General features: G+C 67.2%; 1 protein-coding gene across 1 annotated transcript; it reads left to right on the top strand.

Moving 5' to 3' along the window:
- Positions 1–2,370: 2,370 nt before the first annotated feature.
- Positions 2,371–12,260, top strand: LOC309604345 (pyruvate carboxylase, mitochondrial-like; the record flags this gene model as incomplete). Its single annotated transcript, XM_082339292.1, has 6 exons — positions 2,371–2,617; positions 3,860–4,104; positions 6,272–6,451; positions 8,468–8,716; positions 9,815–9,955; positions 12,012–12,260. The coding sequence occupies 6 exons, from the start codon at positions 2,371–2,373 to the stop codon at positions 12,258–12,260; spliced, it is 1,311 nt and encodes a 436-aa protein (XP_082195418.1).
- Positions 12,261–16,837: the final 4,577 nt, after the last annotated feature.

Raw genomic sequence — 16,837 nt, 5'->3', positions numbered from 1 at the left:
GGGGGTCTTGGGGGGATTTTGGGGAGCCTGGAGGGGATGGGAGGGGGATTTGGGGGGTTCTGGGGGGATTTTGGGGAGCCTGGAGGGGATGGGAGGGGGATTTGAGGGGTCTTGGGGGGATTTTGGGGAGCCTGGAGGGGATGGGAGGGGGATTTGGGGGGTCTTGGGGGGATTTTGGGGAGCCTGGAGGGGATGGGAGGGGGATTTGGGGGGTCTTGGGGGGATTTTGGGGAGCCTGGAGGGGATGGGAGGGGGATTTGAGGGGTTCTGGGGGGATTTTGGGGAGCCTGGAGGGGATGGGAGGGGGATTTGGGGGGTCTTGGGGGGATTTTGGGGAGCCTGGAAGGGGATTGAGGGGGATTTGAGGGGTTCTGGGGGGATTTTGGGGAGCCTGGAGGGGGATTGAGGGGGTGGGAAGGGGGTTTGGGGGGGGTCTTGGGGGGATTTTGGGGAGCCTGGAGGGGATGGGAGGGGGATTTGAGGGGTCTTGGGGGGATTTTGGGGAGCCTGGAGGGGGATTGGGGGGGTGGGAAGGGGGTTTGGGGGGTCTTGGGGGGATTTTGGGGAGCCTGGAGGGGATGGGAGGGGGATTTGGGGGGTCTTGGGGGGATTTTGGGGAGCCTGGAGGGGGATTGAGGGGGATTTGAGGGGTTCTGGGGGGATTTTGGGGAGCCTGGAGGGGGATTGAGGGGGTGGGAAGGGGGTTTGGGGGGGGTCTTGGGGGGATTTTGGGGAGCCTGGAGGGGATGGGAGGGGGATTTGAGGGGTCTTGGGGGGATTTTGGGGAGCCTGGAGGGGGATTGGGGGGGTGGGAAGGGGGTTTGGGGGGTCTTGGGGGGATTTTGGGGAGCCTGGAGGGGATGGGAGGGGGATTTGGGGGGTCTTGGGGGGATTTTGGGGAGCCTGGAGGGGATGGGAGGGGGATTTGGGGGGTCTTGGGGGGATTTTGGGGAGCCTGGAGGGGATGGGAGGGGGATTTGGGGGGTCTTGGGGGGATTTTGGGGAGCCTGGAGGGGATGGGAGGGGGATTTGGGGGGTCTTGGGGGGATTTTGGGGAGCCTGGAGGGGATGGGAGGGGGGATTTGGGGGGTCTTGGGGGGATTTTGGGGAGCCTGGAGGGGATGGGAGGGGGATTTGGGGGGTCTTGGGGGGATTTTGGGGAGCCTGGAGGGGATGGGAGGGGGATTTGAGGGGTCTTGGGGGGATTTTGGGGAGCCTGGAGGGGATGGGAGGGGGATTGGGGGGTCTTGGGGGGATTTTGGGGAGCCTGGAGGGGATGGGAGGGGGATTTGGGGGGTCTTGGGGGGATTTTGGGGAGCCTGGAGGGGATGGGAGGGGGATTTGAGGGGTCTTGGGGGGATTTTGGGGAGCCTGGAGGGGATGGGAGGGGGATTTGAGGGGTCTTGGGGGGATTTTGGGGAGCCTGGAGGGGATGGGAGGGGGATTTGGGGGGTCTTGGGGGGATTTTGGGGAGCCTGGAGGGGATGGGAGGGGGATTTGGGGGGGGGTCTTGGGGGGATTTTGGGGAGCCTGGAGGGGATGGGAGGGGGTTTGGGGGGTCTTGGGGGGATTTTGGGGAGCCTGGAGGGGATGGGAGGGGGATTTGAGGGGTCTTGGGGGGATTTTGGGGAGCCTGGAGGGGATGGGAGGGGGATTTGAGGGGTCTTGGGGGGATTTTGGGGAGCCTGGAGGGGATGGGAGGGGGATTTGAGGGGTTCTGGGGGGATTTTGGGGAGCCTGGAGGGGATGGGAGGGGGATTTGGGGGGTCTTGGGGGGATTTTGGGGAGCCTGGAGGGGATGGGAGGGGGATTTGAGGGGTTCTGGGGGGATTTTGGGGAGCCTGGAGGGGATGGGAGGGGGATTTGGGGGGTCTTGGGGGGATTTTGGGGAGCCTGGAGGGGGATTGAGGGGGTGGGAAGGGGGTTTGGGGGGTCTTGGGGGGATTTTGGGGAGCCTGGAGGGGGATGGGAGGGGTGGGAAGGGGGTTTGGGGGGTCTTGGGGGGATTTTGGGGAGCCTGGAGGGGATGGGAGGGGTGGGAAGGGGGTTTGGGGGGTCTTGGGGGGATTTTGGGGAGCCTGGAGGGGATGGGAGGGGGATTGGGGGGTCTTGGGGGGATTTTGGGGAGCCTGGAGGGGGATTGGGGGGGTGGGAAGGGGGTTTGGGGGGGGTCTTGGGGGGATTTTGGGGAGCCTGGAGGGGCTGGGAGGGGGCTTTGGGGGGTCTTGGGGGGCTGGGGGGTGGATTTGGGGGTCCCCAACTCCCCCAAACCGCGGGGGCGGGGGGGATCAAGACGGGCTGGGAGGTGGGGGGCGGGGTCCCCCTGCCCCCCCGTGCCCCCCCGTGACCCCCCCGCCCCGCCCCCAGGACATGGCGGGGCTGCTGAAGCCGGCGGCCGCCCGCTTGCTGGTGGGCGCCCTACGGGAGCGCTTCCCCGAGGTGCCGCTGCACGTCCACACCCACGACACCGCCGGGGCCGCCGTCGCCTCCATGTTGGCGGCCGCCAACGCCGGCGCCGACGTGGTGGACGTGGCGGTGGACGCCATGGCCGGCATGACCTCCCAACCCAGCATGGGCGCCTTGGTGGCCTGCGCCCGTGGGACCCCCCTCGACACAGGTACGGACACCCCCGCGGAGGGGCCGCCGTGGTCGCGGAGGGGCCGCTGTGGTCGCGGAGGGGCCACCGTGGTCGCGGAGGAGGTGGGGACGTGGTTATGGAGTGCCACCATGTTATGGAGGTGGGGACGTGGTTATGGAGTGCCACCATGGTCATAGAGGTGGTGACGTGGTTGTGGAGGAGGTGGGGACGTGGTTATGGAGGTGCCACCATGTTATGGAGGTGGGGACGTGGTTATGGAGTGCCACCATGGTCATAGAGGTGGTGACGTGGTTGTGGAGGAGGTGGTGACGTGGTTATGGAGGTGCCACCATGGTCATAGAGGTGGTGACGTGGTCGTGGAGGTGGTGACGTGGTTGTGGAGGAGGTGGGGACGTGGTTATGGAGTGCCACCATGGTTATAGAGGTGGTGACGTGGTCGTGGAGGTGGTGACGTGGTCGTGGAGGAGGTGGGGATGTGGTTATGGAGGTGCCACCATGTTATGGAGGTGGGGACGTGGTCGTGGAGGAGGTGGGGACGTGGTTATGGAGTGCCACCATGGTTATAGAGGTGGTGACGTGGTTGTGGAGGTGGGGACGTGGTCGTGGAGGAGGTGGTGATGTGGTTATGGAGGTGCCACCATGGTCATAGAGGTGGGGGCGTGGTCGTGGAGGTGCCACCATGGTTATAGAGATGATGACGTGGTTATGGAGGTGGGGACGTGGTCATGGAGGTGCCACCATGGTCTTGGCAATGGCACCGTGGTCATGGAGGTGGTGACGTGGTCATGGAAGAGGTGGTGACGTGGTTATGGAGATGATGACATGGTTATGGAGATGATGACGTGGTCATGGAGGTGACGACGTGGTCATGGAGTTGCCACCATGGTCTTGGCAATGGCACCGTGGTCATGGAGGTGGTGACGCGGTCATGGAAGAGGTGGTGACGTGGTTATGGAGATGATGACGTGGTTATGGAGATGATGACGTGGTCATGGAGATGATGACGTGGTCGTGGAGGTGGGGACGTGGTCGTGGAGGTGGGGACGTGGTCATGGAGGTGGGGACGTGGTCATGGAGGTTCCACCACGGTCATGGAGGTGCCACCATAGCCGTGGCCACGGACCCACGGCCGCCGCGATACCGCCTCAATCACGACATTACGCCCAATCCACCGCGTCCCTCAACCGCCGGCGGCCCCCGCCCCCTAGCCGCGACGTCCCCACCCATGGGTGCCCCCCGCCCACCCCCGCCCTCCCGCAGGCATCGCGCTGGAGCGGGTGTTCGAGTACAGCGAGTACTGGGAGGGGGCGCGGGCGCTCTACGCCGCCTTCGACTGCACGGCCACCATGAAGTCGGGCAACGCCGACGTCTACGAGAACGAGATCCCGGGGGGACAATACACCAACCTCCACTTCCAGGCCCACGCCATGGGGCTGGGCCACAAGTTCAAGGAGGTCAAGAAAGCCTACGCCGAGGCCAACAAGCTCCTCGGGGACCTCATTAAGGTGGGGGGGGGGGGGGGGGCTTCATGGGAGGGGTCTCCATGGGGGGGGTGGTCTCCATGGGAGGGGTGGTCTCCATGGGAGGGGTGGTCTCCATGGGGGGGGGGGGGTGGTGGAGATGGTCTTTGTGGGGTGGTTTCTGTGGGGTGGTGGTGATGGAGGTGGTCTCCATGGGGTGCGATGGTCTCCGTGGGGTGGGTGGTCTCCATGGGGTGGGTGGTCTCCATTGGGTGGTCTCCATGGGCTGGGTGGCCTCCATGGGCTGGGTGGTCCTCATGGGTTGGGTGGTCTCCATGGGTTGGGTGGTCCTCATGGGTTGGGTGGTCTCCATGGGTTGGGTGGTCTCTGTTGGGTGGTCTCCATGGGTTAGGTGGTCTCCATTGGGTGGTCCCCATGGGGTGGGTGGTCCTCATGGGTTGGGTGGTCTCTGTTGGGTGGTCTCCATGGGGTGGGTGGTCTCTGTTGGGTGGTCCTCATGGGTTGGGTGGTCTCCATGGGTTGGGTGGTCTCCGTTGGGTGGTCTCCATGGGCTGGGTGGTCCCCATGGGTTGGGTGGTCTCCATGGAGTGGGTGGTCTCCATGGGGTGCGATGGTCTCCATGGGGTGGGTGGTCTCCATGGGGTGGGTGGTCTCCATGGGGTGCGATGGTCTCCATGGGGTGGGTGGTCTCCATGGGGTGGGTGGTCTCTGTTGGGTGGTCCCCATGGGTTGGGTGGTCCCCATGGGTTGAGTGGTCTCCATGGGTTGGGTGGTCTCTGTTGGGTGGTCTCCATGGGTTGGGTGGTCTCCGTTGGGTGGTCTCCATGGGCTGGGTGGTCCCCATGGGTTGGGTGGTCTCCATGGAGTGGGTGGTCTCCATGGGGTGCGATGGCCTCCATGGGGTGGGTGGTCTCCATGGGGTGGGTGGTCTCCATGGGGTGCGATGGTCTCCATGGGGTGGGTGGTCTCCATGGGGTGGGTGGTCTCTGTTGGGTGGTCCCCATGGGTTGGGTGGTCCCCATGGGTTGAGTGGTCTCCATGGGTTGGGTGGTCTCTGTTGGGTGGTCTCCATGGGTTGGGTGGTCTCCGTTGGGTGGTCTCCATGGGCTGGGTGGTCCCCATGGGTTGGGTGGTCTCCATGGAGTGGGTGGTCTCCATGGGGTGCGATGGCCTCCATGGGGTGGGTGGTCTCCATGGGGTGGGTGGTCTCCATGGGGTGCGATGGTCTCCATGGGGTGGGTGGTCTCCATGGGGTGGGTGGTCTCTGTTGGGTGGTCCCCATGGGTTGGGTGGTCCCCATGGGTTGAGTGGTCTCCATGGGTTGGGTGGTCTCTGTTGGGTGGTCTCCATGGGCTGGGTGGTCTCCATTGGCTGGTCTCCATGGGCTGGGTGGCCTCCATGGGCTGGGTGGTCCTCATGGGTTGGGTGGTCTCCATGGGTTGGGTGGTCCTCATGGGTTGGGTGGTCTCCGTTGGGTGGTCCCCATGGGTTGGGTGGTCTCTGTTGGGTGGTCTCCATGGGCTGGGTGATCTCCGTTGGGTGGTCTCCATGGGTTGGGTGGTCTCTGTTGGGTGGTCCCCATGGGTTGGGTGGTCTCCGTTGGGTGGTCCCCATGGGTTGGGTGGTCTCTGTTGGGTGGTCTCCATGGGTTGGGTGGTCTCCGTTGGGTGGTCCCCATGGGTTGGGTGGTCTCCGTTGGGTGGTCCCCATGGGTTGGGTGGTCTCCATGGGCTGGGTGATCTCCGTTGGGTGGTCTCCATGGGTTGGGTGGTCTCCGTTGGGTGGTCTCCATGGGTTGGGTGGTCTCCGTTGGGTGGTCCCCATGGGTTGGGTGGTCTCCGTTGGGTGGTCCCCATGGGTTGGGTGGTCTCTGTTGGGTGGTCTCCATGGGCTGGGTGATCTCCGTTGGGTGGTCTCCATGGGTTGGGTGGTCTCCGTTGGGTGGTCCCCATGGGTTGGGTGGTCTCCATGGGCTGGGTGATCTCCGTTGGGTGGTCCCCATGGGTTGGGTGGTCTCCGTTGGGTGGTCCCCATGGGTTGGGTGGTCTCCATGGGCTGGGTGCTCCACGGGTTGGGTGCCACCCCCTAGACAAGACCCCCCCTAGGGCGAGCAGCCCCCCCCCCGTCCCTCGCGAGGAGCCCCCCGGGGCGCCGCCCGCGGGGTGACGCCGCCGGGTGTTGGCGGGCGCAGGTGACGCCGTCCTCGAAGGTGGTGGGGGACCTGGCGCAGTTCATGGTGCAGAACGGGCTGACGCGGGAGGAGGTGGAGGCGCGGGCGGACGAGCTCTCCTTCCCCCTCTCCGTCGTGGAGTTCCTCCAGGGGCACATCGGGACCCCCCCGGGGGGCTTCCCCGAGCCCTTCCGCTCCCGGGTGCGGAGGGCTGCTGGGAGGGGACTGGGAGGCACTGGGAAGGGAGCTGGGAGGGGGCTGGGGGGCACTGGGAGGGGAGTGGAGGGGACTGGGAGGCACTGGAGGAGAGTGGGAGGCACTGGGAGGGGACTGGGAGGCACTAGGAGGGAACTGGAGGTCACTGGAGGGGACTGGAGTGGGCTGGGGGGCACTGGAGGGGGCTGGGAGGAGACTGGGGGGCACTGGAGGGGGCTGGGAGGAGACTGGGAGGCACTGGGAGGGGGCTGGGGGGCACTGGGAGGGAGCTGGGCGGGGGCTGGGGGGCACTGGGAGGGGACTGGAGGGCACTGGGGGGCACTGGAGGGGGCTGGGAGGGGACTGGGAGGCACTGGGAGGGAGCTGGAGGGGACTGGGAGGCACTGGGAGGGAACGGGGAGCCACTGGAGGGGACTGGGAGGGGACTGGAGTGGGCTGGGGGGCACTGGGAGGGGACTGGGAGGCACTGGGAGGGGGCTGGGGGGCACTGGGAGGGGACTGGAGGGGACTGGGGGACACTGGAGGGGAGTGGGAGGCACTGGGAGGCACTGGGAGGGAGTTGGGGGGCACTGGGAGGGAACTGGGAGCCACTGGAGGGGACTGGGAGGGGACTGGAGTGGGCTGGGGGGCACTGGGAGGGGACTGGGGGGCAGTGGGAAGGGACTGGGAGGCACTGGGAGGGAGCTGGAGGGGACTGGGAGGCACTGGGAGGGGACTGGAGTGGGCTGGGAGGCGCTGGAGGGGGCTGGGAGGGGACTGGGAGGCACTGGGAGGGAGCTGGAGGGAACTGGGAGCCACTGGAGGGGACTGGGAGGGAACTGGAGGGGACTGTGAGGCAGTGGGAAGGGACTGGAGGGGGCTGGGGGGCACTGGAGGGGGCTGGGAGGGGAGTGGGAGGCACTGGGAGGGAACTGGGAGGCACTGGGAGGGAACTGGGGGCCACTGGAGTGGGCTGGGAGGCACTGGGAGGGGACTGGGGGGCACTGGAAAGGAACTGGGGGCCACTGGGGCAGGACTGGGAGGCACTGGGAGGGTTTGCTGGAGGCCGTTGCCATGGCACCAGGCCCAGCGACAGCACGTGGTGCTGGTTGTCATGGTGACGGTCCCTGGCAACGGCCTCCAGTGCCAGCTGCCTGGCAACGGCCCAGCGCTGGTTGCCATGGTACCGTACCTTAGCAACGGGCCCCAGCGCCGGTTGCCATGGCACCCGACCCTAGCAACAGGTCCTAATGCTGGTTGCCATGGCACCAGTCCCTAGCAACGGGTCCTAACGCTGGTTCCCATGGCACCAGTCCCTAGCAACGGGTCCTAATGCTGGTTACCATGGCACCCGACCCTAGCAACGGGCTCTAACGCTGGTTCCCATGGCACCAGTCCCTAGCAACGGGCCCTAATGCTGGTTACCATGGCACCCGACCCTAGCAACGGGCTCTAACGCTGGTTCCCATGGCACCAGTCCCTAGCAACAGGCCCTAATGCTGGTTACCATGGCACCCGACCCTAGCAACGGGTCCTAACGCTGGTTCCCATGGCACCAGTCCCTAGCAACGGGCCCTAATGCTGGTTGCCATGGCACCAGTCCCTAGCAACAGGCCCTAATGCTGGTTACCATGGCACCCGACCCTAGCAACGGGCTCTAATGCTGGTTCCCATGGCACCAGTCCCTAGCAACGGGCCCTAATGCTGGTTGCCATGGCACCAGTCCCTAGCAACAGGCCCTAATGCTGGTTCCCATGGCACCAGCCCCTAGCAACGGGCCCTAATGCTGGTTCCCATGGCACCCGACCCTAGCAACGGGCTCTAATGCTGGTTGCCATGGCACCAGTCCCTAGCAACAGGCCCTAATGCTGGTTCCCATGGCACCAGCCCCTAGCAACGGGCCCTAATGCTGGTTCCCATGGCCCCAGCCCCTAGCAACGGGTCCCTAGCAACAGCCCTAATGCAGGATGCCCTTCCGCCCCCCCCCGTTGCCATGCCAACGCCCCCCCCCCCCCCCCGCAGGTCCTGAAGGAGCTCCCCCGCGTCGAGGGGCGGCCGGGGGCTTCGCTGCCGCCGCTGGATTTCGAGGCGCTGGGGCGGGAGCTGGGGGCGCGGCACGGGGCCCCCCCCGGCCCCGAGGAGCTGCTCTCGGCCGCGCTCTACCCCAAGGTCTACGAGGAATTTCGCACCTTCGCCTCCACCTTCGGCCCCGTCTCCTGCCTGGGCACCCGCCTCTTCCTCGAGGGCCCCACCATCGCCGAGGAGTTCGAGGTGGGGGGGGGACTGGGAGGCACTGGGAGGGGGCTGGGGGGCACTGGGAGGGGGCTGGGGGGCACTGGGAGGCACTGGGAGGGGGCTGGGGGGCACTAGGAGGGGGCTGGGGGGCACTGGGAGGCACTGGGAGGGGGCTGGGGGGCACTGGGAGGGGGCTGGGGGGCAATGGGAGGCACTGGGAGGGGGCTGGGGGACAATGGGAGGGGGCTGGGGGGCACTGGGAGGCACTGGGAGGGGGCTGGGGGGCACTAGGAGGGGGCTGGAGGGCACTGGGAGGCACTGGGAGGGGGCTGGGGGCACTGGGAGGGGGCTGGGGGGCACTGGGAGGCACTGGGAGGGGGCTGGGGGGCACTGGGAGGTGGCTGGGGGGCACTGGGAGGCACTGGGAGGGGGCTGGGGGGCACTGGGAGGCACTGGAAGGAGACTGGGGGGCAATGGGAGGGGACTAGGGGGCACTGGGAAGCACTGGGGGGGACACCCAGCACCCCTCGCACACCCCTGGGGCCCCTTGCACACCCTTGTGCACCCCCAGCACCCTTGCACACCCATGGGGCCCCTCGCACACCCCTTGCACACCCCTTGCACACCCCTCGCACACCCCTTGCACACCCATGGGACCCCTCGCACACCCATAGGTCCCCTTGCACATCCCTTGCACACCCTTTGCACACCCATGGGTCCCCTCGCACACCCCTTGCACACCCATGGGTCCACTCGCACACCCATGGGTCCCCTCGCACACCCCTTGCACACCCCTGGAGCCCCTCGCACACCCCTTGCACACCCCTTGCACACCCATGTGTCCCCTCGCACACCCTTGCACACCCCTTGCCCACCCCTGGGACCCCTCGCCCGCCCCTCGCACACCCCTCGCACACCCTTTGCACACCCCTTGCACACCCATGTGTCCCCTTGCACACCCATAGGTCCCCTCGCCCGCCCCTCGCACACCCCCAGCACCTCCTCCACGCACCCAGGACCCCTCGCCCGCCCACCCTCGCACACCCACCCCTTGCACACCCACCCCTTGCACGCCCACCCTTGCACGCCCACCCTCGCACGCCCACCCTCGCACGCCCACCCTCGCACGCGCAGGTGGAGCTGGAGCGGGGGAAGACGCTGCACATCAAGGCGCTGGCGCTGGGGGACCTGAACGCGGCCGGGCAGCGGGAGGTTTTCTTCGAGCTCAACGGGCAACTGCGCTCCATCCTCGTGCGAGACACCCAGGCCATGAAGGTGGGGGGTTTGGGGGGGCTGGGGGGGTTTGGGGGGGTCTAGGAAGGGATTTGGGGGGGTTTTGGGGGCTCTGAAGGGGTTTTGGGGGGTCCCAGGGGGGTGACGGGGGCATTCATGGAGCTCAATGGCCGACTGGGCTCCATCCTCGTGCGAGGCACCCAGGCCATGAAGGTGGGGGGGTTTGGGGGGGCTGGGGGGGTTTTGGGGGGGCTGGAGGGTTTTGGGGGGGGGCTGAGGGGGTCTAGGAGGGATTTTGGGGGGTCTAGGAGGGGATTAGAGGGGGTTTTGGGGGGTCCCAGGGGGGTGACGGGGGGGTTCATGGAGCTCGATGGGCGACTGGGCTCCGTCCTCGTGCGAGGCACCCAGGCCATGAAGGTGGGGGGGTTTGGGGGGGTCTAGGAAGGGATTTGGGGGGGTTTGGGGGGGCTGGGGGAGTTTGGGGGGGTCTAGGAAGGGATTTGGGGGGGTTTTGGGGGCTCTGAAGGGGTTTTGGGGGGTCCCAGGGGGGTGATGGGGGCATTCATGGAGCTCAATGGCCGACTGGGCTCCATCCTCATGCGAGGCACCCAGGCCATGAAGGTGGGGGGGTTTGGGGGGGCTGGGGGCTTTTGGGGGGGCTGGAGGGTTTTGGGGGGGGCTGAGGGGGTCTAGGAGGGGTTTTGGGGGGTCTAGGAGGGGATTAGAGGGGGTTTTGGGGGGTCCCAGGGGGGTTTGGGGGGGGTTCATGGAGCTCGATGGGCGACTGGGCTCCGTCCTCGTGCGAGACACCCAGGCCATGAAGGTGGGGGGTTTGGGGGGGCTGGGGGGGTTTGGGGGGGTCTAGGAAGGGATTTGGGGGGGTTTTGGGGGCTCTGAAGGGGTTTTGGGGGGTCCCAGGGGGGTGACGGGGGCATTCATGGAGCTCAATGGCCGACTGGGCTCCATCCTCGTGCGAGGCACCCAGGCCATGAAGGTGGGGGGGTTTGGGGGGGCTGGGGGGGTTTTGGGGGGGCTGGAGGGTTTTGGGGGGGGCTGAGGGGGTCTAGGAGGGATTTTGGGGGGTCTAGGAGGGGATTAGAGGGGGTTTTGGGGGGTCCCAGGGGGGTGACGGGGGGGTTCATGGAGCTCGATGGGCGACTGGGCTCCGTCCTCGTGCGAGGCACCCAGGCCATGAAGGTGGGGGGGTTTGGGGGGGCTGAGAGGGTTTTGGGGGGGCTGGGGGGAGTTTGGGGGGGTTTTGGGGGGTCCCAGGGGGGTGACGGGGGGACTTGGGGGCAATTTGGGGGGAGATTAGGGGGTCCCCAGGGATCATGGGGGGTCCTGGGGGACACGGGGGGGTTTTGGGGTGCATGGGGGGGGTTGGGGGGACCTGGGGAGTTTTGGGGGACACAGTGGGGTCCTGGGGTGCACGGGGGGGTCCTGGGGGCATGGGGGGGTTTTGGGGGACACAGGGGAGTTTTGGGGGACCTGGGGGGCTTTTGGGGGACACGGGGGGAGTTTGGGGGACACGGGGGGGTCCTGGGGACATGGGGGGGTTTTGGGGGACACAGGAGGGTCCTGGGGGACCTGGGGGGGTTTGGGGGGATACAGGGGGGTCCTGGGGGACATGAGGGGGTTTGGGGGGACACAGGGGGGTTTTGGGGGACACAGGAGGGTCCTGGGGGACCTGGGGGGGGGTTGGCGGACACGGGGGGGGTTTTGGGGGACACGGGGGGGGTTGGGGGGGACACAGGGGGGTCCTGGGGACCTGGGGGGCTTTTGGGGGACACGGGGGGAGGTTCGGGGGACACAGGAGGGTTTTGGGGGACACAGGGGGGTCCTGGGGACATGGGGGGGTTTGGGGGACACGGGGGGGGGTTTGGGGGACCTGGTGGGGTTTTGGGGGACACGGGGGGGTCCTGGGGTGCACGGGGGGGGGGTTGGGGGACATAGGGGGATCCTGGGGGGCACAGGGGGGTCCTGGAGAGCATGGGGGGGGGGGGTGAGGGACACAGGGGAGTTTTGGGGGACACAAGGGGGTTTTGGGGGGGTCCCACCCCCCCCCCCCTCACCCCCCTCCCCTCCCCCCCCCCCGCAGGAGATGCACGTGCACCCGAAGGCGGAGCGGGGGGCCAAGGGGCAGGTGGGGGCCCCCATGCCGGGGGAGGTGGTGGAGGTGCGCGTGGATTTGGGGGCGTCGGTGGCCAAGGGGGACCCCCTCTGCGTCCTCAGCGCCATGAAGATGGAGACGGTGGTGACGGCGCCCCTGGCCGGCACCGTCACCCGCCTCCACGTCCGCCCCGGCATGAGCCTGGAGGGCGAGGACCTCATCGTCGAAATCGAGTAGGGGGGAGGGGCACGGGGCCCCCCCCAAACCCCCCAACCCCCCCCCCAAAACCACCCCCCCCCCCCCAAAACCCCCCTAAAATGGCGCCGCTGCAAACGGTGCGCTGGCCCTTTAAGAGCGACTTACCCCCCCCCCTCCTCCTCCGCAGTAGCGCCCCCTGCTGGCCCAAGGGGGGTACAACGGGGGGGGCACCCCCTTAATTAGGGGGCACCCCTTAATTGGGGGGGGGTCAGGTCTTAATTAGGGGGCACCCCTTAATTGGGGGGGGGACCCAATTGGGGGGGGGGCACCTATTTGGGGGGGGCACCCATTGGGGGGGCACCCAATGCGGGGGGGCACCCCTTAATTAGGGGGCTCCCCTTAATTAGGGGGGGGTCACGTCTTAATTTGGGGTCCCCCCCTTGATTGGGGGGGGGGTCACGTCTTAATTTTGGGGGGGGCCCCCTTAATGGGGGGGGCACCTAATTGGGGGGGGCTCCCCCCTTAATTGGGGGGGGGTCCCCCATTTGGGGGGGGGTCGCCCCATTTTGGGGGGGGTCCCGCCTTTTTTGGGGGGGTCCCCCCCTTTTGGGGGGGGAGGGGCTTCCCTTCTCGGGGTCCCCCCCCGCTTTTTGGGGTCCCCCCCCCGCTTTTTGGGGGTCCCCATCCTCTGCCCCCCCCCTTTAACCCTTTCCCTGCCGCGCTGCCTTATGGGGGGGGGCGGGCTCCCCCCGCTGCCCCTCCCCCCCCTCAGCTGCCCCTCCCCCCCCCCCGCGTCGCTGCCAAACGCCCCTCCCCCCCCTTCGCCGCTGGGGTGGGGGAGGGGTGGGGGGAGGGGAAGGGGGCGGAGTCTGTGACCAAAAGGGCGGGATCGAGACTGGACGATTTGGGGGGAGGGGGGGGAGGGGGGGGGGGGAGGGGCGCCCCTCCCCCACCCCCCCCACCCCCGCGGGAACAAAACACCCGGGGGGGGAGGGGCGAGGGGGGCCCCTCCCCCACCCCCCACCCCCACCCCCATCGCCCTGGGGGCGGGGCCCGGGTAATAAAGACTGGACTAACCACCCCCACCTATAGATCCTATAGGGGAGGGGGGGCTATGGGGGATGGGGGGGCTATAGGGGACGGGGGGGGCTATGGGGGACGGGGGGGCTATAGGGGACGGGGGGGGCTATAGGGGAGGGGGGGAGCCTATGGGGGGGGGCTATAGGGGGAAACAGGAGGGCCTATAGGGGATGGGGGGAGCCTATAGGGAATGGGGGGGCTATAGGGGATGGGGGGCTATAGGGGGAAACAGAGGGCCTATAGGGGAAGGGGGAGGCTATAGGGGATGGGGGGAGCCTATAGGGGATGGGGGGGCTATAGGGGGAAAGAGGAGAGCCTTTAGGGAATGGGGGGAGGCTATAGGGGATGGGGGGGGCTATAGGGGGAAAGAGGAGAGCCTATAGGGAATGGGGGGGCTATAGGGGATGGGGGGCTATAGGGGGAAACAGAGGGCCTATAGGGGAAGGGGGAGGCTATAGGGGATGGGGGGAGCCTATAGGGGATGGGGGGGGGCTATAGGGGGAAAGAGGAGAGCCTATAGGGAATGGGGGGAGGCTATAGGGGATGGGGGGAGCCTATAGGGGATGGGGGGGGCTATAGGGGGAAAGAGGAGAGCCTATAGGGAATGGGGGGGCTATAGGGGATGGGGGGCTATAGGGGGAAACAGAGGGCCTATAGGGGAAGGGGGAGGCTACAGGGGATGGGAGGGGCCTATAGGGGAAGGGGAGAGGCTATAAGGGAACAGGGAGCCTATAGGGGGAACCAGGGAAGCATATAAGGGAAGGAGGGAGGCTATAGGAGGGAACCGGAGCATATAGGGGAGCCTATAGAGGGAAACAGTGCAGGCTATAGGGGAACAGGGAGCCTATAGGGGGGAACAGGGGGGGTATAGGGGAATAGGGAGCCTATAGGGGGAAATGGGGGGGCTATAGGGGAATAGGGAGCCTATAGGGGGAAACAGGGGGAGCTATAGGGGAAGGGGGAGCCTATAGGGGGAAAGGGGGGGGGCTGTAGGGGGACAGGAGCCTATAGGGGGAAACAGGGGGGGCTATAGGGGAATAGGGAGCCTATAGGGGGAAACAGGGGGGGCTATAGGGGAATAGGGAGCCTATAGGGGGAAACAGGGGGGGCTATAGGGGAAGGGGGAGCCTATGGGGGGAAACAGGGGGGGCTATAGGGGAAGGGGGAGCCTATAGGGGGAAAGGGGGGGCTATAGGGGGAAGAAGGGAGCCTATAGGGGACGGGGGAGGGGCTATAGGGGACGGGGGGGAGGGAGGAACACGGGGCCCTATAGGGGGCCCTATAGGGGCGCCCATAGGTGACCACAGGCGCCCATGGGTGAACAGGAGCTTTATGGAGACCCCTCCCCCCGCGACGCAGCACCGGGGGGGCGGGGCCAGCCCGGGAGGGGGGCGTGGTCTGTGCCGGGGGGGCGGGGCCTGCCCGAGGGGCGGGGGGGAGCGCTCGGGCGGGGCGGGGCTTAGACTAGGGGCGGGGCCAGTGCCCGAGGGGGCGTTCCCACAGAGGGGGCGTGGCCTGGTCCCCCGGGGGCGTGGCCGGCGCGTCAAGACAGCGGGGCTTGTGCTCCACGGGGGGGCGTGGCTTCCAGCCAGAGGGGCGTGGCCTCCACCGGTAAGCGCGCCCCCTAGCGGTGGGAGGTGTTTAATCCCCACAGCATCCATACCCCTACCCCTAGAAGGGGGGGGCGTGGCCCCGTCCCGTGTGGGCGTGTCCCTGCCCCAAGGGGGCGTGTCCCTGCCCCAAGGGGGCGTGGCCTTTCCCCACCAGCGCGCCCCCTGGCGGTGGGAGGTGTTTAATCCCTAAAAGGGGGGGCGTGGCCCCATCCCATCTGGGCGTGTCCCTAGCGCAAGGGGGCGTGTCCCTAGCGCAAGGGGGCGTGTCCCTGCCCCAAGGGGGCGTGGCCTTTCCCCACCAGCGCGCCCCCTGGCGGTGGGAGGTGTTTAATCCCCGCAGCATCCATACCCCTACCCCTAAAGGGGGGGGGGGGGGGAGAGAGATACCCCTCCCCCACTCCAAAACAAAAAGTGGGCGTGTCCCTAGGGGGGCGGGGCCAGGCGGGGGGCGGGGTCGGGCAGGCGGGGCGGGGGCGCGGCGGCGGCGGCCTTGCGGGCCAGCTTGGCGAGGAGGGGGCTGTGGGGGTGGCGCTGGCGGAGGTGGGCGAGGTGGGCGTCCTGGCTGTCGGCCGTGCCGCCGCACTCCTCGCAGACGTAGAGCTTGGCGCGCCGCTCCTTGTAGGCGTAGCGCTGGGCCACCCCGTGGATCTTCTTCAGGTGGGACTCCAGGGAGCAGCGCTGGGTGAAGGCCTTCTCGCACAGGCTGCACTTGTAGGGGCGCACGCCTGGGGGGGGGGGCGGGGGGGGGGGGGACACCCCGTCTTGGCACGGCTGCCGGCCTCGCCTGCGGCCCCGGCCCCGGCCCCGGCCTTCCCCCACCCCGTCCTCAGCCTTGGCCCCATCCCATCCCATCCCATCCCTGTCCCATCCCATCCCCATCCCTGTCCCATCCCATCCCATCTCTGTCCCCATCCTCATCCTCATCCTCATCCTGTCCTTGTCCCCACCCCATCCCACCCCATCTCATCCCCATCCCCATCCCTGTCCCCATCCCTTCCTCATCCTTGTCCCCATCCCGTCCTTGTCCCCATCCCCATCCTTGCCCCCATCCCATCCCCATCCCCATCCTCATCCCCATCCTCATCCCCATCCTTGTCCCCATCCCATCCCATCCCATCCCATCCTCATCCTCATCCCCATCCCATCCCAATCCTCATCCCCATCCCATCCCATCCCATCCCATCCCCATCCCATCCCATCCCCATCCTCATCCCATCCCATCCCATCCCATCCCATCCCAATCCTCATCCCCATCCCCATCCCCATCCTCATCCTCGTCCCCATCCCATCCCCATCCCATCCCATCCCATCCCATCCTCATCCTCATCCTCATCCCATCCCATCCCATCCCATCCCATCCCCATCCTCATCCTCATCCCCATCCCATCCCATCCCATCCCATCCCCATCCCATCCCCATCCTCATCCTCATCCCCATCCCATCCCATCCCATCCCATCCCCATCCCATCCCCATCCTCATCCCCATCCCATCCCATCCCCATCCCATCCCCATCCCATCCCATCCCCATCCCCATCCCCATCCCATCCTCATCCTCATCCCCATCCCATCCCATCCCATCCCATCCCCATCCCCATCCTCATCCCATCCCATCCCATCCCCATCCTCATCCTCATCCTCATCCCCATCCCATCCCATCCCCATCCCATCCATCCCATCCCATCCCATCCCCATCCCCATCCCCATCCCATCCTCATCCTCATCCCCATCCCATCCCATCCCATCCCCATCCCCATCCCCATCCCCATCCCATCCCATCCCATCCCATCCCATCCCATCCCCATCCTCATCCCCATCCCATCCCATCCCCATCCCATCCCCATCCCATCCCATCCCCATCCTCATCCCCATCCCATCCCATCCCATCCCCATCCTCATCCCCATCCCATCCCATCCCCATCCCA

This window comes from Platalea leucorodia (assembly GCF_965183815.1).
Source record: "Platalea leucorodia genome assembly, contig: HAP1_HAP1_SCAFFOLD_671, whole genome shotgun sequence".
NCBI lineage: Eukaryota > Metazoa > Chordata > Aves > Pelecaniformes > Threskiornithidae > Platalea > Platalea leucorodia.
This window is presented reverse-complemented; position numbering and strand designations above follow the sequence as displayed.